The 24,910-nt window shown below is 45.9% G+C and overlaps 1 protein-coding gene and 1 pseudogene across 1 annotated transcript; one reads left to right on the top strand and one right to left on the bottom strand.

Moving 5' to 3' along the window:
• Window positions 1-360: 360 nt before the first annotated feature.
• Window positions 361-1,080, top strand: LOC149328167 (uncharacterized). The gene has a single exon (XM_089561826.1). It carries the CDS (start codon window positions 436-438, stop codon window positions 1,078-1,080), a length of 645 nt encoding a protein of 214 aa, XP_089417952.1. The 5' UTR covers window positions 361-435.
• Window positions 1,081-18,216: 17,136 nt separating this feature from the next.
• LOC149328168 (uncharacterized) lies at window positions 18,217-23,022 on the bottom strand (annotated as a pseudogene).
• Between the last annotated feature and the right edge of the window lie 1,888 nt (window positions 23,023-24,910).

Below are 24,910 nucleotides of genomic sequence, written 5' to 3' on the forward strand. Positions count from 1 at the left end.
AATTGCCATTTGTTGGGTACTAGGCCCACTTGGGTGGGCTTAGGATAGCGTCTATCATGATGGCAGTAATACAAGTGCTTAGAATGGATTTCAAATGCTACCCTATTTTGTTGGCAAGGATGACATTTTATTGCAGCTGAAATGTCTTCAGCTGCTTGCAGAATTCATTCTAGGGATATCTTTCTTCAGACCTGAATTCTTCTTAAGGCCGACCTATTCAATAAAACTTTTCATAAACATCCACAGCTGTTGACAATTATGTCCTGCACATTGATCTTCATTTCCCTAGCTCCAGGTGAGCTGTGCAATGTCGGTTCCTGCATTTGAATGAAAGTATTCTTCCTTTACTACACAGGTTCAGTCGCCACACAGAGCGATCATGGTGCACCTCCTGTGCAAGATTCAACTGGTGAAAGGCGCCCAGTGAGCCACTGCATGGAATCTACTCCTTCTGGCAGTGGTAGCCACCGGGGTAAACCTGCAGTAAAGAAGGTGCACAAATGCACCCACTGCAGCAAGGGATTCAGAAACAGATCTCAGCTGGTGGTGCATCTCCGAGTCCATACTGGGGACCGACCATACCATTGTGATGACTGTGGAAAGCGCTTTACACAAAACGCCCACCTGGAGACACACCAGCGCACTCACACTGGTGAACGTTCTTACCATTGTGAGCACTGTGGTAGGAGCTTTGCACGCCAGAGCACCTTAGTGCAACACCAGCGCACTCACACAGGCGAGCGTCCTTACCATTGTGACTATTGTGATAGCAGTTTTGCACACCAGAGCACCTTAGTGCAACACCAGCGAACTCACACAGGTGAGCGTCCTTACCGTTGTGACCACTGTGGTAGCAGCTTTACATTGAAGAACAGCCTGGTGGCACACATCCGCACCCACACGGGTGAAAAGCCGTATCAGTGCCAGCTGTGCCCCATGGCCTTTGTACAACATTCAATTCTTGCGAGGCATGTGAGATCCCATAAGGGCGAAAAGCTCTTCCAATGTGATTTGTGCCACAAGACATTCGCTCAGGGACAAAATTTAAAACTCCACAAAAAGACCATTCACAAAGAATAGCAGCGGTTTCTGATGCTCCTTATTCGATATGTTTTCCTAGCTACCTTTTTATGTGCGATCTAATGAGATTCTAGCTGAATACTCTATGATGGGTGGTGGTAGCTAACCTTCGTCTTTCTTTACATTTGTATGTTTTGTTCACTTTTAAAGTTTTTTCAGGAAAATACATTTGTTGTTCCCTTAGGCTAGACACACTCTCGCGATAAGTATTTCCTGAGCACAGAGAGTAATCCTGCTATGCTTGTAAACTCGCATGAATGGAAATGAAATCTCGGTCATACGTGGATGGCATCACTTCTCGTTTGAGGGAGAGTTTAAAAACATTGTTCCCAATATTACAAAGAGATGTAGCATACCAGAGATGTAATAGCATAGACGTATGCCAGTTTACCGCAAATTGACTATGCACGCGTAGTGACATGGTTACAATCAGGCAGGGCACTGCGCATTCGGAGCCGGCGTTCAGTAAACCAGTCTACATCTACGCTACTTCGTCTCCACTGCGCTAAATTTCTATTGCTAATGCCATTTATCTGCCTGCTTCAGTGAAAAGATTCAAGGGGGTAAAACATGCACAACTATTCTTTTTATTCGTGCAGTCTGAGTAGGCGTATTTTTGTTATGGTCATTATAAATTCACTCATTTATTAATGAGTGAATTTATGAACCGATTGAACCGATTTCAGTTTGTGTGACAACACAGGAAAACCTGCTCTTGTGTTAATCTTAGTGTGTTTATTCTGGCAGTCCTAGTGGCTGGAATGAGGGGGCGAACGGCTAGTGTCCGACCTCGTATTGATGTGTCTTTTCTTAGTGTGCACGTTTTAGAACAGTTCTCTGTACTTCGGTATCAAAGCCAACAAAGAGAGTTTACGAACATCTACATCACCGTTTCTCAGACCGCTTTCTCTGCTGGATATAAATGGCATAATATTTGTGGAGCATTATATTCACACCATTTTTATCTGTTGTGGTTGTCAGAATATTAGGTGTTTGTGACCATTTCGTTTTGTGCTAGCTTCTTTGTTGTGTTGGTGTTACTTGATGAAGCATTATTTTTTTTACATAAGGTGTTCTTTATAACAAGCTTCTGGGGTCATGGCTGCTGAAACAAAAATACTGTGATTAGTGCACAAGACAAACATTGTAATCTTGTAGTGTATTGTAACGCACGTAATTTGGGTCATTTTTGTGAGGTTGCTTAGTGCACAGAAGTATTTTATTCCAGTTTCCATTACACATTGTTGAATACGTTCTGGCTGTTTGTAAGGTGTTCATGATAACTAGTTGCAAGGGTCGTGGCAGCTTAAAGAAAAAGTGCTTTGATTGGTGCCTATGAAAAGCATTGTTATTTGGTAGTGTACTGTAATGTTCGTAATGCAGGTTTGTTGGGTGAAATTGCACATGACTATTTTATTACAGTTGCCATTACAAAATGTTGAATACCTTCTGGCTGTTTGTAAATTTTACTTGACATATTGTGCATTAAATTCCAAAGCAGTGCAATTCTCGTGTTATCCTGCCTCTTCAAATAACTGACGTTTCCTTTTTTTAGCGTTATGCTTTCAGCATCCACGGACATCATTGTGCCTTGCATCCAGGAAAGAATTTTTAACGTCACTTGCTTCAGCACTTGGTTCTGGTCCCCACAGCAAATCTATCCTGTCTGATGTCATTGCATTTTCTGGGGCACGACAATGGGCGGTAGTTTTTTGGTTGCTTTGGAGAAAACTTTAAACCTCTTTTTTCTCGGGCACTGTGCATTTACATGCCGTTGCATGCATCCATTCTGATAAGAAACATTGAACAACCTTTTCGGTGAATTCTAATTAAATAACCTTTGCTTTTCTTCGTTGCATGTTGGGAAACCCTTTCCATGTCTCGCACTCGCATTCTTTGAAGGTCAAGCATAGTTAACCCATGTACGCCTCGTGTCCTATGTGTAATACACCGCTCTTCTATGTGCATAAACTCAAAGTTTATTTTGTAAAATCTTGCGCATGCCAACGTAGGGTCAAGAGGCTTTAAACGTTTCCTATGCAATGATCGCATTGCGTTCCTTAAGCCTTGTGTGTTTCATGCATTCTGAAAGATCACACTGTCTTCTCTGGAGGCCAGTTTTGAAGTTCACCCCCATTGACTACATTGTAATTCTGCAAGAGGAACACATAATATTTTTGCATTGTCATAAGGGAACCACCACGCGTGATGAGAAATGCAATTTTATAGTTGATGTAAAATGTTTGAAGGTTTAGCGCACTTAACAAGTAGCAGGTCTGCCTTGTATCCTACACTGTAGGACAGCTTGTGATTTGATGTTGAGAAAATTATTGCCGCCAATGAAAGCACGATTCTAAATTGTGAAGTGCAATAAACTTTTTATATCAAATTGTTTTCCAATTTTTTTCATATTTCTGAAGTTTCGATTCATACTGGTTAAGCTGTGTACTCGGAGAATGTGTACAGCCTTTGTCAAAAGTATACAGCCTAAGAGATCTGCTTCTGAGCACTGCAGTGGAGCTCGTCATGCTTACTCGGGGACTGTACTCTGACGAAGGAAGGAGGAATTTAAGCCCTCAACCCTCCCAAGCTTAGGACTGTCAGATAGGCTAAAGAGCCCTGCTAGATGGCTTGGATGCAAACCCCTTAGGCTGTATATTTTTGACAAAGACTGTACCTTGTGTCCTCAAGAAATTATTACAAAGGACGTAACGGTTGCATACCCAACTTTTTTCATACAATATGCCTTCTGTGTGACTGAAAAAAAAAAGCAATTCGCATGTTTTTCATTTCTAGCTCATGATTTCATGATTAAAGAAAGGGCTAGTAATCCAGGCATTAAGGTCATGCTTCTCACTTATGCGGGTTCCAGCAGTTTTTTTTAAATTAAATGGACAAAAGAATCACTTTAGACTCTGCGCAATGCAGGACTGAATATTTTCAGTGTACAATACACAACCTTGAAATGTTTTGTCATGACAGGTGATGTTGAGTGAGTGCTCGCACACACACAAGCACATTTCTTGTACTACAGAGCCAAAGGAGAGCGATCTCACTATCGGCCTCTGACCACCATGGTAGTTGCGTGCTGTGGTATATTGCGGTGTGATAGTGCGCAAGTAGTAGTAGTAGTAAAAACATTTATTTATTTTTTTTTTTCAAAAGGAAGAGTTAGGGAGTAGGGGGATGGGGATAGATAGATGTGGAGCTACAGTGGTCGGTCTTCCCTAGTCCAGGATACCGTTGGCCTCCGCCGCTGCCTTGGCCCTCGTCACCAGCATAAGCTGAGTGCTCGGGTCGGAGTCAGCCAGGAGGGCCTCCCACTGCTCTAGACTAGGGCTATTTACCTTTGGTAGTAAAGGGCTTTTTTCGCAGCCCCAGGTGGCGTGGTACGTTGTGGCGTAGCCCCCACACCACACGCACTCTTTCGCGTATCTGTTCGGCCACATTTTGTGATACATGGCTCTGCTTGGGTAGGTGTCTGTTTGTAGTCGTCTGAGCGTGGTGGCCTGCTCTCTGTCGAGGATATCCGCCGGAGCCGAGTACTTCTTGCGCGCTCCCAACAACGCCTTCATTGCCTCCCCGTAAGATTCTGGCGTGCTGAAGGGTTCCACCGGCAAACCCGCCCTCCGGTTCGTGAACCCTCGGACAACGGTGTCTGCCATGAGATTTTCCTCAACCCCAGTGTCAGGGACCCAAATGATGGTGTGTTGAATGTTTGTGTTGTTTGATCCATGTCTGTGTTGTTTTTGTTCGAAGAGGATACTCGCGGCTTTTCGGCCGATCCTTCCATCTCTGTACGCCCTTGCTGCAGCCTGAGAATCCGTGGCTATCCAGTAACTCAGTCCCTGCCGATTGGCTTCAGTCAGGGCTAGAGCTATGGCGATCTCTTCCGCTGCTTGTGTTGTCCTTGTGCGCACTGATGCACCAGTAACTATATTCCCATTGGCGTTCACTACTGCTACCGCCCTAGCGTTTTCCTTCGTTCTGTACTTGGACGCGTCAACATACAGAACCATCTGTTTCTTCTTTAGGAACCTGTCCAACTCCAATGATCTCGCCGCCCGTCTTCCTTCGTGGTTCTTCAGGTCCATGTTTCTTGGCACTGGTTTAACCAAGAAAGTGCTCCTAATTTGGCTGTCAATGTCAGTCTTGTCTTCGCCCTCGTCTTCTGCCTGGTATCCTAGCTTGATCAGTAGTGCGCGGCCAGCGGCTGTTCTTTTAAGTCTTTCCATTTGAAATCTGAGCATGGTTTCGCTGTGCTCCTCATAGGTGCCGTACACCCCCATGTTCATCAGCTTCTCTGTCGAGGCGCAGGTCATGACGCCTAAGGCTTGCTTATACGCCCTTCTGATGCATGTTTCCATTTTGTTCTTTTCCCCTTTGTTAGGTTGTAGGTACGGAAGCGCGTACGTCATCCTCGGTATGATGAGCGCAGAAGTGATCCGTAATGCATCTCGCTCCTTCACCCCTTTTCTCTTGTTCGTAATCCGGCTTAACATCCTGCATATCTGTTTCGTGGAGTGTTCCAAGAGCTGGATGGTATGGTCCCGTTTGCCTTTCTCCTGCAGCCACATTCCCAAGATGCGAAGCTTATTTGTCCATCTTACGGGTTGTCCATCTATCTCTAATTCTATCGTTCCCCTGTCCTGTTTATTTTTGGAAAGTCTAATAAATTCTGATTTTTCTGGGGAGCACTGCATCCCGCTAAATAAAGCAAATTGACCGATCTCATCCGCCGCTCTTTGCAGTATTTCTTGCTTGTTTCCCGTCGATCCTTTTGTCGTCCACACTGTGATGTCGTCCGCATAAACTGAATGTTCTACATCTTTGATGTTTTTCAGTCTCCTAGTTAATCCAATCATTGCTATGTTAAAGAGCAAAGGTGAGATGATGGATCCTTGCGGCGTCCCTCTGTTTGGCGTCGTCTTCTTTTCTGACCTAATGTTGTTGATGCCGATCGTTGCTGTTCTGTTAGACAGGAAGGCCTTTACGTATGCGAAGATCCTTTCCCCACAGTTTGTTGCCGAGAGTTCTGTGAGAATGGCATTGTGGCCGATGTTGTCGAAGGCCCCCTTGAGGTCTACGGCCAAGATTACGCCTTCTCGAGTGCCCGATATTTGTTTTAGTACCGTGTCTCTTAACTGGAGCATCACGTCTTGCGTGGAGAGCCCCGTTCTGAACCCGAACATGGTATCCGGAAACAGACCGTTGTCCTCCATGTAAATGCTCAGTCTAGTCTTGACCACTTTCTCGTATAGTTTACCGAGGCATGAAGTTAGTGAAATGGGCCTAAGGTTCTCCAAACTGGGTGTTTTCCCTGGTTTAGGTATCACGATAATCTCAGCGTGTTTCCACTCCGCCGGGACCGTGCCCCTTTCCCAGTGCTCGTTGATTAGTCCAGTCAGGCTTTCGATTTGGTCATCACTGAGGTTTCTGATCATTGCATTTGTTACTTGATCTTTTCCCGGTGTTGTGTTCCTTGTGAATGACCTGGCAGCCGCGTATACCTCGTAGTCTTTTATTGGTTCATCCAGCTTCGAGTTCCTTGCCCCTGAATATACCATGGTGCAGGGTGGCACTTGCGTGCTTCCGACGTACCTGGACCAAAGAAAATCTAATCTGGGCGTCCGTTCCCTGAAAATTGTGCGTGATACGTTCTATCGTTTTGCTGTTTTCTCTTTTCGATTTTGTCGGGTCTATGAGGTGCCTGAGCAGCGCCCATGTTTTAGCGCTACCCAAGTTGCCGTTTAGTTCATTGAAAATTTGGTGCCAATTATCTCTAAGTAAGTTTGCAGTGTGGTCTTCTATCTCCTTATTGATCTGAGCTATTCTGAGTCTCAATTTCCTGTTATGTTTTTGTTTCTTCCATCTTTTCATCAGTCCCCTACGAGCCTCCCAAAGATGTAGCAATCGTTTATCCGCACGTGGAAATTCATCGGTGACCTCTAGCTCTGTAGTATTGTCTCTGTGGACCTCCCGTAGTCGTTTGGTCCACTTTTCGATGTCCGTTATCGCAGTTCTTCCGGCTTCATTCTCCAACTGTTCACGGAATTTTTTCCAATCTGTGATTTTTGTCTTTCTATGGATTGTGCTGAACCTTGTAAGTTTAATTTGCGTTTGAATTACGTAGTGGTCACTTCCGAACTGCTCCCCGGTGTTAGGCCATTCGTAGTCTAGGATATTTCCTATGATGGTCAAATCAGGGCTAGTGTCTCTTGAAACGCTGTTTCCGACCCTAGTAGGGTATCTGCTATCGGTAACGATTTCCAGCCCGTGCGTGTCCACTCCATCTAGGATGGTTTTTCCTTTCTTTGTATTCATCTTGTAGCCCCACTCTTTGTGCGGAGCATTGAAATCTCCTACAATCACAAGGTGGTTTTGTTTTACCAGGCCGATCACCGCTATAATGATTTCCCTGAAGTCAGGTCTCTTCTTGCGAGGTGGTGAATATATGTTAAGTACGAATAGGCTCTTCTCCCCGCGCTTCTTAGGTATTACCTCTATTAAAAGGTGTTCAATATCTTCTTCTGGTGTCGTGTGCTTGTGCGTAGTGACCCCCTTCTGACATAAAATGGCCACTTTTTTAAATCTTTCATCTACTATGGTGTCGTAGCCGACTATCTTCGGCGAAGTGTTAGTTTCTTGCAGCGCTATTACAGTGGCAGGGTGTTTATGCTGCATTACATCTATGTTGAAATCGGTTTTTTTTGCTGTCTAAGGCCATCAACGTGTGCCCGACACCAGTTATGGGGCAGGTTTTATCATTGATGTGAAGTCCACAAGTAGATGAGACATGATTACGGGCGCAGTTTTGGAGTGGATGTGCATTCTGGTATGTTGGTATGTTGAAGCGTGACAATGTGCGTTGGTGGATCACCGTTGCTTGGTTGTATCTGTATGAGCAGGCATTGCTCTGTATAGTGGACTTCCCGTGCAGTTTAGAGCTGTATTTTTGCAGCGAATCATGCAATTGCTGGAGGGACTGGGAGGCTTTGTGCTGGTCGATCATGGCATTGCTAACCGACGCAGAAAAGATAGCTCTTTTTTTTCTATTAGGGGTGTAGAAAAACTACATCCGAGCAATCACAGTCAATAAATGAATTAGTCAATCAACCAATGAATAATTCTTTAGTAATAAATACCAGTCGAGACATTCTTACAGATATTATTTAGCAGGCAGTCACAAAGCAAGAGAGATGTTGGGACCTCTGAAGATTGTTAACCTCCCTCCTTTCGGTTAACCTCCCTTGGTTAATCTCCCTGCCTTTCCTCTTCTACCTCCTCGTTCTCCTCTTCTGAAGATTGTGCCTAAATGCTCGGAAAAAAGTACGAAGGCATCCTCTTTCCATCATTTATCCTGTGGGCAGGTCACATTTGGACACTGCAAGACTAGGACTTTTTGCGGAATCCTGTTGGTGGGCTACTCCGGATATCGCATCAGATGGGAACAAGATGGCCGATCATCAATCATGACGCGAAAGCCCGCAGTTTCCTTTTTTATCTGTAACTTGGCGCATGCTTAAATGAGTATATGCATTTAACTTTTGGGTGCGTGTTTTCTTCTTTGTAATGACGCGTAAGGCATTATTATACCTGGATTACCATATGATTTTCTTTTACGACCGCTGAATAATTGTTGATCAAACTTGTTGCTCGCTCTCTTTTGGTTTCTGTTTCAGCATCCGAACAATGAATGTGACATCAGTGTGTGGCTACAGGCCACTTCAGGCATGAAAAAACTGCAATATAATCGGTGCTTCTGCATACACTGCTATTCCAGCTCCTCAGGAAGGCTGGCATCTGTACTGTAGTGAATTAAAACGAAGAAGCAGTGATTACGTCGCATTCTTTCCGGACCTCAAGTCACCTATAACCTCTCTTTGATGTCGCCATCGTTCGGCTGTTGAAACCGAAACAGCGTGAAAGAAAAATTCTATTATCAATTACTTAGCGGTCGTACGCGAATGCCACTGGGTGATTCATGCATAGTATTGTATTCCGCAACACTATAGAGAAGAGAACATGCCACCAAAAGCATCCAAAGCTGTTGAGTGTGTCCCCACATTCATAATTTTACCCTTACTCCTAAGAAACTGTACATCGTAGGTTCTCGCATTTTATTGAAAGAATACTCATCTTTAAAACGCAGCTTTGCTCATCACACAGAGCGATCATGGCACACCTTCTGTGCAAGATTCAACCAGTCAAAGCGTGGGTAAACTTGCAAGAAGGATGCTGTGTGAATGCACCCACTGCAGCAAGGGATTCAAGAACAAATACCAGCTAGTGATGGATCTCATAGTCCATACTGGTGATCGCCCATACCATTCTGATGACTGTGGCAGTGCACTAAAGGCCCACCTGGAGTCGCACCAAGACACTCACAGTGGTAAACGTCCTTACCGTTGCGACTATTGTGATAGTAGCTTTGCACACTAGAGCACCTTAGTGAACACCAGCGCACTCACACAGACGAGCCTCCTTACCGTTGTGACTATTGTGATAGTAGCTTTGCACAACAGAACACCTTAGTGAAACACCAGCGCACTCACACAGGCGAGTGCCCTTACTGCTGTGAGGATAGTGGCAGCAGCTTTCCATTAAAGAGTAACCTAGTGGTACAGATCCGTACCCACACGGGCGAGAAACCATTCAAGTGCCAGCTATGTCCCGTGGCCTTTACAGGACGCTTAGGTCTTGTGAGGCACGGGAGATCCCATAAGGGTGAAAAGCCCTTCCAATGTGACTTGTGCCAAAAGGTATTCACTCGGAGGGAATTTTTGAAAAACCACATGGAGACGAGACACAACGAATAGCAGCGGTCCGTGATGACCCCAGTCAGTATGTTTTGTTAGCTGCCATTTTGTGTAAAAGCTAACGAGATTCTAGCAGAATATCCCATAACCCCTATGCTAGTTACATTTGTAAGTTTTGTTCATCTTGACAAACGTTTCAGAAACTGGAACTTCTTTTACCCATAGACAGCCCAAACAAACAATTGCTCTGACGTAGTGTGGGAGCCTACTGCCATGTTCATTAAAAATTAACAAATTCATAACAGTACCCCTGAAATTGAAAACATGATGGAAAATTGTGCGCTTGTGATTATCTTTGTGTGCTTATTCCAGCAGTGTTAGTGGCAGGAGTGAGTGTTGACAAAAAGGTGTTCAGCCTCAAAATGATGCATCTTGTGTTAGTTTGCAGGCTTTAAGAGTGTTCATAAGCTGCAATATTTATGATTGCAGAAACAAGAAATACCGTGATTGGTGCCTGCGAAAAACATTGTTATCTTGTAGTGTACTGTAAAGCTCGTAGTTTGGTTAATTTTGAGAAATTGCTTAGTGCACATGAGTATTTTATTACAGTTGCCTTTGCAAAATGTTTAATGCATTCTGGCTATTTGTAAGACTCACTTTCTTGAAATGTTGTGCATTAAAATTGAAAAGCAGGGCAGTTCTTCAAAAAAGTACTGTTCTTTTTTACCGTAATTTTACCTGAAGCATCCACAGACATCATTATGCCTTGCATCCAGCAAAGAATTTCTATCACCCAGTCAAAAAAAACCATTGGAACCAATTGGATTTCCAATGGCTTCCAATTGGTTCCAATTGGACGAGTTCAGTTTCCAATTGGAATGGTGTTCCAATTGGATGGCCCAAATGGACTATCCAATTGGACCATTTCGGTTTCCAATTGGTGAGCCCAATTGATCTTACCCATTGCATCCAATTGGTCCGCCGAACTGCACCCAATTTATCCAATGAATGTTTGCATGTTTGACGAAAAAGGTAGAACTAATATGGTACTTACAATAAGAGCTATCAGCAGCTTAGCCTAATAAATTGTACTCATCACCTACACCCCCACATGAGCTGAAATTAAATTAAGTAACTGCGCTCAGTGGGCAAGCACCACCGGCCCCAGCATGAGAGCCTAATAAATTGGGTATATAAGTTGGAGCAGAAGTGTGTTCTCTGGATGTACATATTGAGCTAATGTATGCTACTAGTGCCTGAATGTGCAGTGTTGATTGTGTGTGATGTGTGTCTGTTGGCTTTGATTTCCATAAAAGCATGTTAATTTCAATTCCGTAGAAAAATGTTGATTGGCACTACCTAGTCAAAAAAAACCATTGGGACCAATTGGTTTTCAGACACCATTGGAACCAATTGGTCTTTCCAATAATTTCTAGCCAATTGCTTCCAATAGTGCCCAAAAATCAACTGGTTCCAATTGGAAATCTGAATGTTTTTTTTTGACTGGGCACTCTCTTCAGCACTCAGGGCTATTACCCAGAACAAAGTTATTCTGTGATGGCATTGCATTACCAGATGCACGACAATGTCTGGTAGTTTTGTTGGTTGAAAATTTGTAGAAAAGTTTGAACCTCCCATTTTCTCAACAACCATGCATTTACATGCCATTGCATACATCCGTTCTAATAAAGAATATTGAAGAACTTTCTCTGTGAATTCAAAGTAAATAGCCCCCGCTTCTCTTTGTTGTACATTGTGCATGCAGTCCTCCCCATGTCTTGCACTTATTCTGTGAAAATCAAGCGCAGTTACACTGCATATGCTGCCTGCTCCTTTGCAGCTACTTCTTTGTGGGCAGCACCACGAGGCATAGACACAGGTCCCAGTCTGATTCATTTAATTCAAAGACTGTAAAATGTAAGCTCTTGCTATTTGCCTGAGGAGTAGCGTTTTGTCTGACTGTTATGTCAACAGCTAAGGTCGAATTTTGATGGAGGCTAAATTCTAGAGGCCCGTGTACTGTTCGATGTCTGTGTGCGTTAAAGAATCCCATGTGATCGATATTTCTGGAGCGCTTCACTACGGCGCGCCCCTCATAGACTAGCTGCTTTTAGACGTTAAACCCCCATAAGCCGTCAAGCTATTTATTCAGGTTCAAGTAAGTGACATATACAGGGTCTTGCACCTAAGACTTTGCAAAGTTTTTAAAAATAGGCTTTGTGAGTTGAAACGCTTGTTTCGGCGTTGCACTGTCAAGATGTAAAGACGACGAGGAACAGGCAGTGCCGCGGTACGGAGCGCTCAGGCTAGGCCAGTTGCTAAGGCTGACAAGGGACGATTTAGCTAGGGCTGACACCCATCGGTTAAGTGCTCACGCACTATTAGCACTAATAAACCGTCGTACATTCAAGTTAAGCGGGCTATAAAATTCAAAGCCTGCAAGGATTGCGATCTGGCCAAGTGCGACATCGGAACCAAAAGCCAACAACGTCCAGTTTTGGTTTTTTTTCGCTTGCGCTGGAAAGTCAAAACTGTCACAACTGATGGCCAGTTTCCAATCAACTATACCTTCTGCGCGAAAGTAGCTTTGCGGCGTCATAAGATATAGCTAATTTACGTGGTCTACGTGGTCCTCACAATGTTAATTTGCATTTAAATATGCCCACGCCAACTGGTATATTAGCTCTATGACGCCAACCATGCAGGTAATATGCATGATAGCGGAAGCTGTATCGCGGGCGGCATCAACAATGCACAAATTTTGTGTGTTGCCGGTTAACCAGTTCCTCAGTCTGTTGCTTTGCATATTCGTGTTTGTGTGTTGTCATTCTGTAAGAAGCAGCAGCTGTTCAGAAGGAACCCGGTGAACGTCACTTTTGCAGCGTGCGCCTGTGAAGACATGTTCCGTCTTTAAGCGCGCATGCCCAAATGTCACCGCACAGTCACGGAAGATTCGGGGTTGCTTGTTAACGCCTTAAGTAACATGAAGCTGCAGAAGTGTATAACTGCAATACCAGACAAATTTGCTAGAGTGAAACGTGCCGGAGTAATTCCTTTAAACCTGCTATTTCAACACTTGCATCTGCGGGCAAGTAAACGCGTTCAATTGTGAAAGAAAAGAAACACAAACAATAAGACGAGCGCTCGTCCTGTCGTTTGCTTATCTTTTCTGTTCCCGTTCGTCCCACTATGTCAACTTTACTTTCTCCGTGACTGGAATAATCGAAACAAAAGTTGCTTAGTGCCACAATTCTCAATTTCCTGCATATCATCAGTGTTGATAAATAAAGGCTTCGGGATGCCGCGCGAGCGCACTTTATTTGCAGTTAGGTTCTCGTTTGTCGGCAAAGAAGGTAAAGTAGCACGCAGCTGTACAAAAGCACATAGATGAGGCCGCTGTTCACTCTTAGAATGCAGTCCCAATCTTCAATTTCGCTTTGGTTAAATAGCGCCCCGCCGCGGTGGCTCAGATGTTCTGCTGTGCCGAAAGACGCGGGTTCGATCCCGGCCGCGGCGGCCGAATTTCTATGAAGGCAAAATTCTAGAGGCCCGTGTGCTGTGCGATGTCAATGCACTTTAAAGAACCCCAGGTGGTCGAAATTTCCAGCGCCCTTCACTACGGCGTCCCTCATAGCATGAGTTGCTTTGGGACGTTAAATTCCAGTAAACCATAAATCGGTGAAATAGCCTATATTAGCGAATAGAATTATTGACATGTGAAGACTAGTACTTCGTTGTAATGAAAGTGCACCTGATGGTCTGCTCTATACTTTCTATTTGAGCTATTATGTGCATCTTCTTGCAAGCTTAGAGTTGATCGCGTTAATAACGTCAGTCGTGTAAACAAGTAAAGCCCAGTTTTCTTGCAGCAGCACCAATATATAATGGCTTTTTCCACAGTTTCTCTTGCGCATATGTCGTCTGCATAAACGTGGCTATACTAGACCGATAACCATATTAGAGCTCAAGATGTTAAGCGCAATCAGCGAAACATAGCAATCTCATCTAGCACACCGGCTAGGCCTACTGTTTTCGCGAATCTGCAGATATTGCACATTTTAGGGGCACAATGCATTTCTATCCATGTGTTTTTTTCCTGATTGCGCGACCCTCGAGACCGCATCCAACCCTTTCACCACCATTTTCGATCCTCAAGAAATGGCCGGCCACTATTCCTCCACCCTTGCCTATCCCCAACTTTCACCGTCCAGCAGTTGCCTGCCACCACAATCCGACCTGTTCTCATTCAGCGGAAACGTGATAAGCAATGACCACCTACCTCCACAAGCTAACCGCCTACCCACAAGCTATCCACCCACTTTTACCCTGCAAACACCATCACCCACGAGAAGCCCGCAACGGCGAAGTTCAATTCAAAGCCGCAACGGGAAGGCGATCACTCCACCAGCAAATATTTCCACAGCGGCTAAGGCTCTAGATTTCTCTCGTCATTTTATCTTGAGCTGGGACTCTGCCGCCTTATCCCGGCTGAATAGAGTAGGGAACGAGTTGTATGCGGTTGCTGAGGATTGTTTCAAGCAGTAAAATAGAAAAAAAATAAGGGTAGTGGCTTACCTCTGGTTAAGCCTGGATATACAAGCTGAAAGCTTCGGTTATGCGTTTTTTGACGTCATTGGTGTCGCACTTCGCGCGCAATGCACTGGGAGCACCACGATAACGGTAACGGCGTTCCACCGTCCACACACACTGCCTGTACGGAGGCGGAGGAGGAGACGGAAATCGGCGCGGTTAAAACTGACCGCAGGAATGCCGAGAGCAGGGTTGCCGTCTTCGACGTGGGCAACACGCGGCTGCAAAGAAAGGTCAAACGGTGGGCGAGGAGGCGAAGCACGCAGTTGTAGTGGCTGTGAGAAGGCGGCACACATGCGCAGTAGCGCGCGGCCGCACCTGCGATGCGCGTGACGTCACGCGGTCACGGTATAAGGTATACGTATTACGGCCGTTTCACATGCTGCGACTAGAACGAAAATAGTCGGCCTAGTCGGTGACACCGCAGTGCGATTTTCGCACAGTGCTTTCACATGCAACGCTTACCCAGCGAATTCGGTCGGAGGGACACGCAAGGTTGCTCGATTTTCGCATAGGCAACCCACGATTAAACGCGACAGAAACGCTGCACGGAGTGTGTTGATGATGTTGTGGCCAGCGTGTTTTTAGATGCAAGGCAATATTTCGTATGTTTTGATTAGAATAAACAGTTTTGCTTACGCCACGGGAACAGCTCCCACGTGACCCCCCACCGAGACGGCGCGGGACGTGATGTCACGCGCCGTCTCGGAATCGCCCATTGGTCGGTCGCAGAGCGAACACACCTACGCTGCGACTGAATTCCAACCGGACGGAACTTGGTCGCAGGCCGTCTGCGGCTACACCGATGACCCTCCCCAGTCGAAGACCGACAGAATTCGCAGCGTCGCAGGCGAGAATCGCGTGCATGTGAAACGGCCCTTACGCGAAGCACGGCTGCTACCCTCGTAGTGAAGCTTTTCGCTTCAAAAATGCAGTTACCGAATCGCGGTGTTTTTATTGGGTGCCCAGAAATGCTCACATCTTGCGGGCTTGATTTGCGTGTGCGCAGCGCTCACTGCAGCGCCTTTTGTTGTTCTTGCATGGATTAAATGCAGGTTCGACACTATGCAAGAGTGCGTGGACGTCTGCGAAAGCAAGGTGAAGCGTACACGTCGCCTGAAGGAGCAGCCAATGAGGCTGTACTACAACGGCACCGAAACGCCAACTGACTTCAAGAAGGACGTAGCAGTTCTCCAGACAGACACAGCTGAACACCAGACTAGGTGGCACTTGGTAAACGCCACGAGAAGCTTGACCGACTTCACCAGTGCCTCCCAAGCTCTTAGAGCTGAGGCTTCCAAGAACCGGCGAAGCCGGACTTACACGAACGCCACAACCAATTTCAAGACGACCGCGCGAGATGAATATTGATATGGTGAGTTTTTTATGCGGTGCTGCGTTCCCTTTCCCTGCGCATGGACCTTGAAACCGGGTGGAGAAGGGCGGAGGGAGGGGGTGGTGCCGCGCAATCTGAATTTTGGCGTCGCGTATGTTTCAAGTGATGCGCAATGACACAGCACAGAAGACAGCACCCGCATGCCTACGAATATGCAACAATTTTGCAAGATGGGTGTAAACAGACTATGAGTAAGTTCCGAAGGGAAACATTTCACATGCAACCGAGCTAAAGGGCAGCTATTGTCGCATAAGATTTACCAGGTTCATCAACGACGTTATTCATCAACGAAGGTTAAAGTGTTGAATATTTCTTAGAGAAGTCGACAGAAGCTGTAATTAAAGTGCGTGATAGGAAAACGTTTTACTCTGTCGCCTATAGACTAGCGGCCATGCATTGATATGCCGCGCATTGGCCTTTGAATGTGGCCCTAATTACGCCTGCAAGAATTCTCTGTTAGAGGAGCTAGCCTGCAAGTTCTGGCGCTTTACTTAGCATTGTCAAATGATCCTGTTTTCACTACATTCTTGCTTTATTATGGTGTCAAGAACTTCGAGATCTGTAATCACAGCTATGCTGCCAAATTAGTCCGCTTAGCGGGATTCATTTTTTACCGTAACATATTAAAATCGATCCGCCTTATCCCTTGGAAGAAGTGCCACAAGTTTTAACAGGGATGCTGTTTAAGCCGGAGGTTGTTTCGTTGTGCGCAGTGGTAGCGGTGTTCGCAGCAACTAAGTCACCCACGGACGCCTGACGCCCCCTGTGGGAGCGGACGACAAATATTGTATTGTCGTCCGCTCCGACAGAGGGTGTCCGGCGTCCGTGAGTGGTACTGAAATAAAAACTTGCATGTAGTGATGACTGAGCGTTCGTTGATCTTAATATGGGGGAGGGGGGAAGGGGGGTAATATGGACGACAAGGGACTTAAACGGCGAGTATAATGACGGTTAACTTAGTCGAACCAAACTCAAACAGCATTGCTCTTTGATCACTCTAACACGAGAAAAAAATCTGCCCTCCAATTCTTTTCACAAAAATGTGTGTATTGATTGATCTGTCTGCTTTGAGAAGTTGATATAAATATAAGGATACCCTCGACTCACGGTCTAAAAGTCCGATTTGAATTCACCGCACCATCGGAAGAAATTCAATTTTTCTTTGTTGCCACGTTGGCGTCAAATGGAAATTTAGAACCTCTGCTCCTGTTGAACGCCAACGCCGGGTTTCATAGTCGTTGTGCCATATAAGGTTTCCGCGATAAAGTCAATCCTTTTTTTATAGTGGCTGGGAGCACACATGCGCTATCAGTGCGCTATGTATAATCCGCATAAGTGCGTGTACTATCTGACCCAAATTAAGTGACCCACCCTTTCTAAGTTCTGTACCATGCCACATGCCCTGTATGCGCCACATGACGATTGATGACCTCCTGGTGCATCGTTAACGTTGGTGTCCAGAGTGGCACAGTGCACCGTTCTCAAAAAAAGAAAACAAGAAAAAAGGGAGGCGCTCTGCCGGCAGGCATTTACCCTGGTAAGGCTTGGTTTCTCTGGGTTCTGGGTGTTTTGTAAAGGGCGAATATTTATAGTAACGTTTCCGCCAACTTCTTTTGTAGTATTGGAGGAAATGGAGTAAACACCATTAATTTGATATCGGTCTTGGTAGGTCCTCCTCCGGGCCCTTTTCACTCCTGGTGCATCGCTATGCAGCGCATATGTAACACCTTGCAATGGTAGCTCGCTTTCCATGGGCTTCCGTAATGATAGCGCGTGAGATATTTGGTTTCTCGCCAATTTTTGTTTTGGACGGGTAACATATTATTTCCGCATTTTAGACCCGTCAACTGGGGTTATCTGATGAGAACGTTCACAGCATTATTAATCAGCCATCAAATGAATGCGGCCAAAAATCACCGGAGCTGTCCTTTAGGGCCTACACCTTAGTTTATACTAATTATCTCTAACCGCCAGATTCTTTGTGCAGCTCCTGTTTATCTCGCTTTTCTTGACCTGCAATAATCTGGTTCCAATTGTTTTCTTCTTTCTCACTGAGCACCCGTGTGGTCGTGGCGTGGCCACGACCACACGGGTTCCACAGGACACACACGGGGACCACAGGACACCAACAAACCATTGTACCCCGCTAGTCTACGCTTTCTTCCCAGCGTTGTCGACGTTTCCAGTGGAGCTCCAAGATGAGCAACCGGCGTCTCTCCTACGGGGACGGAGGCGACCCCTATCTCCGCCGCCCTTCCGACGTGGACAGGGAGGGCAGTTCATGGCCAGCCACGCCAGACCCTCCACAGGAAGCGGACAGAGAAGGCACAGCAGTGGGTGGAGCTTCAACATGAGCAACCGATGCCCCTCATACGGGGACGGAGAGGACCCCTACCTCGTCCGCCCTTCCACCGCGGACGGGGCCGGGTAGTTCGTGGCCAGCCACGCCATTCCAGCCAGAGGAGGCGGACAGAGGCGGCAAAGCATGGGGTACAGCGTGGAGTACGAGGAGAGCGACTCCGTTGCTGATTATAGCGCACGCCCTGGGACAGCGGATTTCAGCCAGTCGTCAGGCACCCCCAACATATTTGGTGAGCGTTCGCTTGGACCTCTTAAAGCCTGTTATTTCCACGACTTGAGCCATTGCTTGCAGTTCGCGCGCCACGTGTGTCCGTCCAGCCCCATAGACCAGAAGTAATTTCAGGTGTGCGGGTTGAGGCGCAATTCACTTGAAAGATGAGTGAAAGGTATGCGGGAGGTGTGTAGCTATCCAGAGACCTAGGCGCCGATGTTTGCAGCCTGTTCAGATTTACTTCAACCACAAAATATACCCATCATCGTACAGCCAGCGCAAATTACTCTTCGCGCCCCGACTGTGTTGTTGTTGTTGTTCACCTCATAGAATGGCGCATACCCACAGAGGGGGATCGGCCAAGAGGGGTGCATAGGGAGTTTCTGAGATTTTTTTGTTTGGTTGGTTGGTTTTGTTTTCTGGGGAAAAATAAATCAATTAAGTGATAAGTAGAAATAGCAGAATGCTCGGGTAGAGAATCTTTAAGAGAAAGGAGAAAGACCAAAAAGAAACAGGACAAGCATAACGCACGCAGGAGCTGGACTCAGCAAGATCTCTAGCAGAGGGAGCTAATAAATAAATGAATGAAAATAATAATAATAGTAACGGCGAATAGAAAAAAAATGTAATGATGTGTAAAAATTAAATAAATAAATAAAGAATAAAATGTTAGCAAGGTAACCGTTTAGATTCCAGTAAAAAATTTTGAATGACGGTAAAAACAGACCTGTGGCTGTAATCGAGAATGGTGGCCCCAAATGACAATATGATCGGGCTGCTCAAACTGAGGCCAAGCTGTTGCAGTGGTTGCTCTAAATATCGACGTCTCATCACGGTGAAGTGTCGACAAAACAACAAAAAATGGTCTATTGATTCTTGTTCACCACAGAATGCGCAGACGGGAGAAAGCGCCAAACCAGACCTGTGCAAATAAAAATTTAAAGGGGGGGGGGGGGGGATCCGGCAGCGCAGCCTAGTTAGAGTGACTTCAGGCTGTCGCGAATGGCATGATTTCCTGCTCCACGGATATTGAAGATGCAGGAAATCATCAGATCTTAAAATTGAATCAGATGTCATGCTTAACAAAATGCTTCTCCGAAACCTCGCTGCTGTGATGTACGCTGTAGCCGGGAGAATAGGTAGCACGGGGCCATTGAGGGACGCTTTTGCCAGGTTATTAGCCACTTCATTGACTGCCACGCTGCTATGACCTGGTACCCATATCATATGTAACAGGCTCAAATGGGGAGGAAGTAATGATAAGAAGGTGTTGAGGATTGGAGAATCCATATCTGAGGCAAGGGACGAGCACAAAGAAAAGGAGTCTGTAATGACAGCCACTGCGGAGAAAGAAGGGTCTAGATTGCGAAGAGCAAGCACCACAGCCAGAAACTCCGCTTGGAAAATTGGGGTGAAAGCCGGAAGACGCACAGAAAAAGACCAATCCAGAAGCGGGCATTATATTCCCACTCCTGCCTTTTCATCAGATTGGGAGGCGTCAGTAGCAATCATGACGGAAACAGGTAGGCTTTGTAAATGGTCTTCTAATAATCCATTTAAAATGCTTGATGGTAAATGCTTTGCATTCTTCGGGAAAATGTCATCATAGACAATTTTCACGGAAGGCCCACTGTTTTGTGTCGGAAGTATGTCAGACAGGAGTACATTTAACTGGTGGAGTAAAGTTTGTAGCAGTACCACCTGCGGTGTATGAAATCGAGGCCAGTAGATTCCAAAAAAGAAGGTCGGCTGTCAACAAAACACATACGAGGAACGGTGGAAACTTGAGTCATATATCGTGAGGTACGTCTGAACAGTGAGAAACTTAAATCTAGATACTAAAGGTGGAATTCGAGCTTCAAGGTAAAGCACGTCGTTAGCTACAAATTTAGGGAGGCCAAGGCACAACCGTAGAGCTTCCCGCTCTAAAAGAACAAGCAGGCAAATTTTGTAAGCAGCTCAACCAGAAAACAGCACTGATCCAAATTCTAACATTGGTCGGACGTACATAACATAAATCATTAAAAGTGCATCTCTCCGCGTTCCAGACCGGGGATTGCTTAATCTACGCAACATGCCCACAGCACGAGTGCCTTTCGCTGCAACATGGTCATGGTCAATTGTCAATTTCGTAAGTTTTCTTTTTTTTTCTATCCTTTCTCTAATACCTTTGGTCAAGTCCAGCTTTCGTACTTAGTCGGTGAGTGACATTGCTGCAAGCTATTACCTGTGACTTCACTGGCGGCTGAATTAATGTATTTAAGTAACAGAAGGAAAGAAACAAAGCAGAATTCTCGCAAAACAGAACCCTGACGATATTTCATTAGGCACTCTGTACGTTCTGCTGGAAGAGGTTTAATCGCAAAACGAAGCTCTCTTCGACACATGGTCCAAGTTGAGTTACGTAAAATGGAAGTAGTTTCTCATCTGTCAGTCCTACTGAAAGGTTTAATCTGAATTTAGTGTGCATGGCTCGCATGAGCTTCGCACAGCAAGAAACAGACAGGTACCTGTCAAGCAGATTACGTAAACAATTCATTTCTACGAGTTTTGCTAGTTCCCGAATTCTGCGGCGGAACGTTCTTAAACATCGTTTTCACCCTGCGTGGCGATTTTCCGCAGTACCGATTATAAGTGTTTGACTAATTGACGCATGCCGCTGGCCTAAACATTCTTATGCCAATGTTTTCCCTGTCTTTTTGCTGTCTTGTTGAAAAGTATAGCGCTCCTAAGGGAGGCTTTTGAGAAATTGAAGACGGGTCGGCCATGTCCGTAAACTTGTCGTTTTTTTTAATGCGAAATAAGTCGACGCAAGAAAAGAGTAGGAAGCGCAGTAATATAATGTTTTATTGCATTCGGATGGCCCTTGAATTTCACGTGCATGCATAAAATCTCTGAATATTTTTCTTCTTTATGTGATGTTAATTTCTAGCTGTCCCATATTTTCGGTAAAAGACCTTGATGCCAGCTATCCCACTCTAGTGGCAATCAATTACAACAGTTATAGCTATAAAAGCCTTGCATTCCCGCTAAAAGACGAACCGAACACGTGCACAGGCAATTTATTGGAGAGGCTACGGCCATAGCCGTAGCCTCTTTGTAGTGGAGAGGTTACGGCGATGGCCAATAGGCCAAAGGCAACGGAAGCCAAGGTGTTATAATGAATCACGGTTGACGCCCACAACGCGGTTTGTTCTGAGCAGAAGCCAATCAGCTCACCAGAATTTTTGAATCAAACTAACAAAAATGAAAAAGTAGCGTCAGAAACGTTTTCTCGCATTCCAGGCAAAAATAATACTGAGATATTTATATATTTACTATTTACAAACACTGCAGACCCTCCTGGAACGTATGCTGGAAGAGTTACATAGGTTGGTAATGAAAATTGTGCGCTCAACAAAGGTAGCAGGTTGAGGCATATATATTGTTACGTGATAGCTGTAGGCAGCAGAGGTAATCTGCTAGGCAATGGATCGACGGCTTGAAACAGTCGCACAGCATAGAAGCACTCACCTCAGCGTCGTCTTCGTTCCCAAAAACACTTCGCCGTCTTCCCAGCGTCCGTATCATGACCCCGCCCCCCCTCTCCTTGGCGCTTGGGTGGGCCACCAAGAGAACAGGACGCCCTTCTTGAGGAGTGTGGTAAGAGGAAGGGCGATTTCCGTAAATTTGCGGATGATCCGGCAGAAAAGCGGTGCAGGTGGCTTTGGAATGTGGACGAGAAAACTATAACGTCATCCAAGTAACGTAGGCAGGTTGTCCATTTTAAGCCTCTCAGCAGGGAGTCCATCATACACTCGAAGGTCGCAGGGGCATTGCAGAGGAGGAAAGGCATTACTTTAAATTTATACAGGTCATCCTGGGTGAGAAATGCGGTTTTCTCGGGATCCCTTTCATCGACAGCGATCTGCCAGTATCCTGAGCGAAGATGCATGGAGGAAAAATAGGTGGCGCCGTGCAAGCAATCGAGCGCGTCGTCAGGTCGAGGCAGAGGGTAGACATCTTTCTTTGTCACGGTATTCAAACGACGGTAATCGGCGCAAAATCTCCAGGTTTGATCTTTCTTTTTAACAAGCATGACAGGGGACGTCCAAGGACTCGATGATGTTGGGGGCCCACATCTTGTCCACCTCCGCTTGAATGACACGACGCTCAGAGGGAGAGACCGTATAGGGCCGTCTGTGAATAGAACGGGCCTGGCCGGTGTCAATGCGGTGGGCGACAACCGAGGTTTGACCCAAGGGACGGCCTCCTAAGTAAAATATATCGCTGTAGGAGGACAAGAGACTGTGAAGAGCTGCAGAATCAGCAGGGCGCAGATCGGCCGCGATCATCCTGTAAATAGGATCCGTACGTGAGGGCTGCGATGCAGGGACGTTGGAGATGGCGGTCGTTGGGCCAGGAGCGAGATCAGGAACTGTGCAATCGGTTAACGGGGACAGGTAAGCAAGTGAAATGCCGGCGGAAAGTACCTGAGGAGTTAGGCTGAAGTTGAGGACAGGGAGGCTGGTGCAGATGTTGGTGATGTGGACGACGGTGTGGGGAAAGACCACCTGACGATGCAGAATCACAGCGGTGACAGGGCAAGCGACATAGTCTCCGTCAGGGACGGGAGAAGGCGACATAGTAATGTAGACGGGGGGCAGGGTGCATATATATTACGCCGAAGAAATGGGGGAAAATGAGCACGTTCCCGGAGCTTGCAAAGACTCGTGAATAGATATCTTTAGGAATGTTCTGTCGGAAAAGGCGTGAAAAAGTGGCACGAGTGCGCTTTGCATGATTTGTATTTAGGGATTTAAGTCAGACTCGAATAAGAAGCTTATCAGCCGTTATTATACTCTAGATTCGGAAGTTTTTCTGTAGTTCATCCTCGTTTGCGTCGCGTAAAGAGATGCTATGAAGGAAAGATAAAACCACTTTTCGGTTTTGAATCGTTTTGCGGCCGAGCAAAAAAGGGCTATGCTGTGCGGCAAATTTTAATCCTGCGAGTTCCTTAGAGCTTTGCATTTAAATTGTTCAGCTTGCCCTCTGAAGAAGGCACTATGTTCTCCTGTTTGCCATCATGGAATCGTAACCTGGCCTCGGGAGCTGTTTTTTGCCGGAAGCGAAATGAGAGGGCAATCTTCAAACGAATGAGTGAAATACTTAATTAAAATTCAATACTGTTCAAAATAACCTCCATTCCCAAATATTAATTGTCTTTCAAAGCTCAGACACAGCTTCAAGCAGGTTTATTGCACATTCTCCCGACCAAGTTGCCTCAATCGCTTCAGCGTTGTTCTCACGTGTATTCGGCGCAAGTTAATTTCACGTCCTGCCCTTTGTAATATGCGCTCTTACAACTTGTTATGAGAACACTGTGTTTAATGCTGCATATAACTTGGATATATTCAATCGCGCTTGCAGTGCTCCGTGGAGAACAACAGTCCAGCGTGTGGCAGTCCTGCTGCATCCGCCTGCTGATCACACTGCTCCTATTGCTGTTAGTGCTCTTCGTGATCGGCACGATGGCTGGACGGGCCGCCCTGGCGGCAAGACTCGCAGGGAACGGCACTACCTTTTCGACGGTCAAAGTGTCCAGGCCACCAGGGAGCACACAATCCGAATGTCCCACTCTTGCTACAACAAGCAGTGCCGCGAAGGCCGTCACCAGTGTCGACACAACCATTACAACTACCACATCTACTACACCCACTACGACTGCAACCACGAAAACTGCCCCATCTACTACATCCACTACTACTACAACCAGCACAACTACCACCTGAACCACTACATCTACAACTACCACAACCACATCTACAACTACCACAACTACTACAACCACAACCAAAAAAAAACCACAACTACAACCAAACCGAAAATGCCGGTGAGTAATACGAAACGCACTCGTTACTTGTCGCATTTGCATATTGGAAGTTTATTATTGAATTTTAGAAGTTTGCGGCGCAGCGAGCAAAATATTTTGGCTCCCATCGTCTACGCTCTAGTTGCAGCTACGAAGAATTTTCGCTTGCTTCCCCGCAGTGCCGGCCTGTGAACGAGGCCTTTCGCTATTGCGAGAAGAGCAACGTCGGGTACATCTACAACCTCAAGAAAATGAAGTGTGTCTCTACACACGAGGACGAGCACTTCGTGTGCTACGCCAATGGTAATCGGTTCCCAAGCCTCGATCAGTTCCAGCTACACTGTGCACCTATTCTACGGCATAAACACATATTCACAGTGAATCGCCTATTTGCGCCCTGCAAGAGTACTTTCTTCTTCAAGAAGTGGTGGTTCGTCAACAGGGAGACGTAAGTAGTCGCCCTAGAATATGATTTCTCGCGTGAAGGTGCTTCCAGATAGTTGAACTCAAGGAAGGAGCATCAAAACCCGAAAATACGCACACAAACACTGGAATTACTTTTTCGGGCTTTTCATTTCCTTATGTCGTGCTTTTGTTGACTGTTCACTTGTAGTCCTGCCAATTTGCTCACTTCCCATTCCAACGAGATAGCACTGGAGGTG

The sequence above is a fragment of the Amblyomma mixtum genome, chromosome 9 (genome assembly GCF_055824585.1).
Source record: "Amblyomma mixtum isolate Tamu chromosome 9, ASM5582458v1, whole genome shotgun sequence".
In the NCBI taxonomy this organism is placed as follows: domain Eukaryota; kingdom Metazoa; phylum Arthropoda; class Arachnida; order Ixodida; family Ixodidae; genus Amblyomma; species Amblyomma mixtum.

Coding starts and splice junctions, on each gene's coding strand:
- LOC149328167 (XM_089561826.1), top strand. CDS start 436: ATGGAATCTACTCCTTCTGGCAGTGGTAGCCACCGGGGTAAACCTGCA.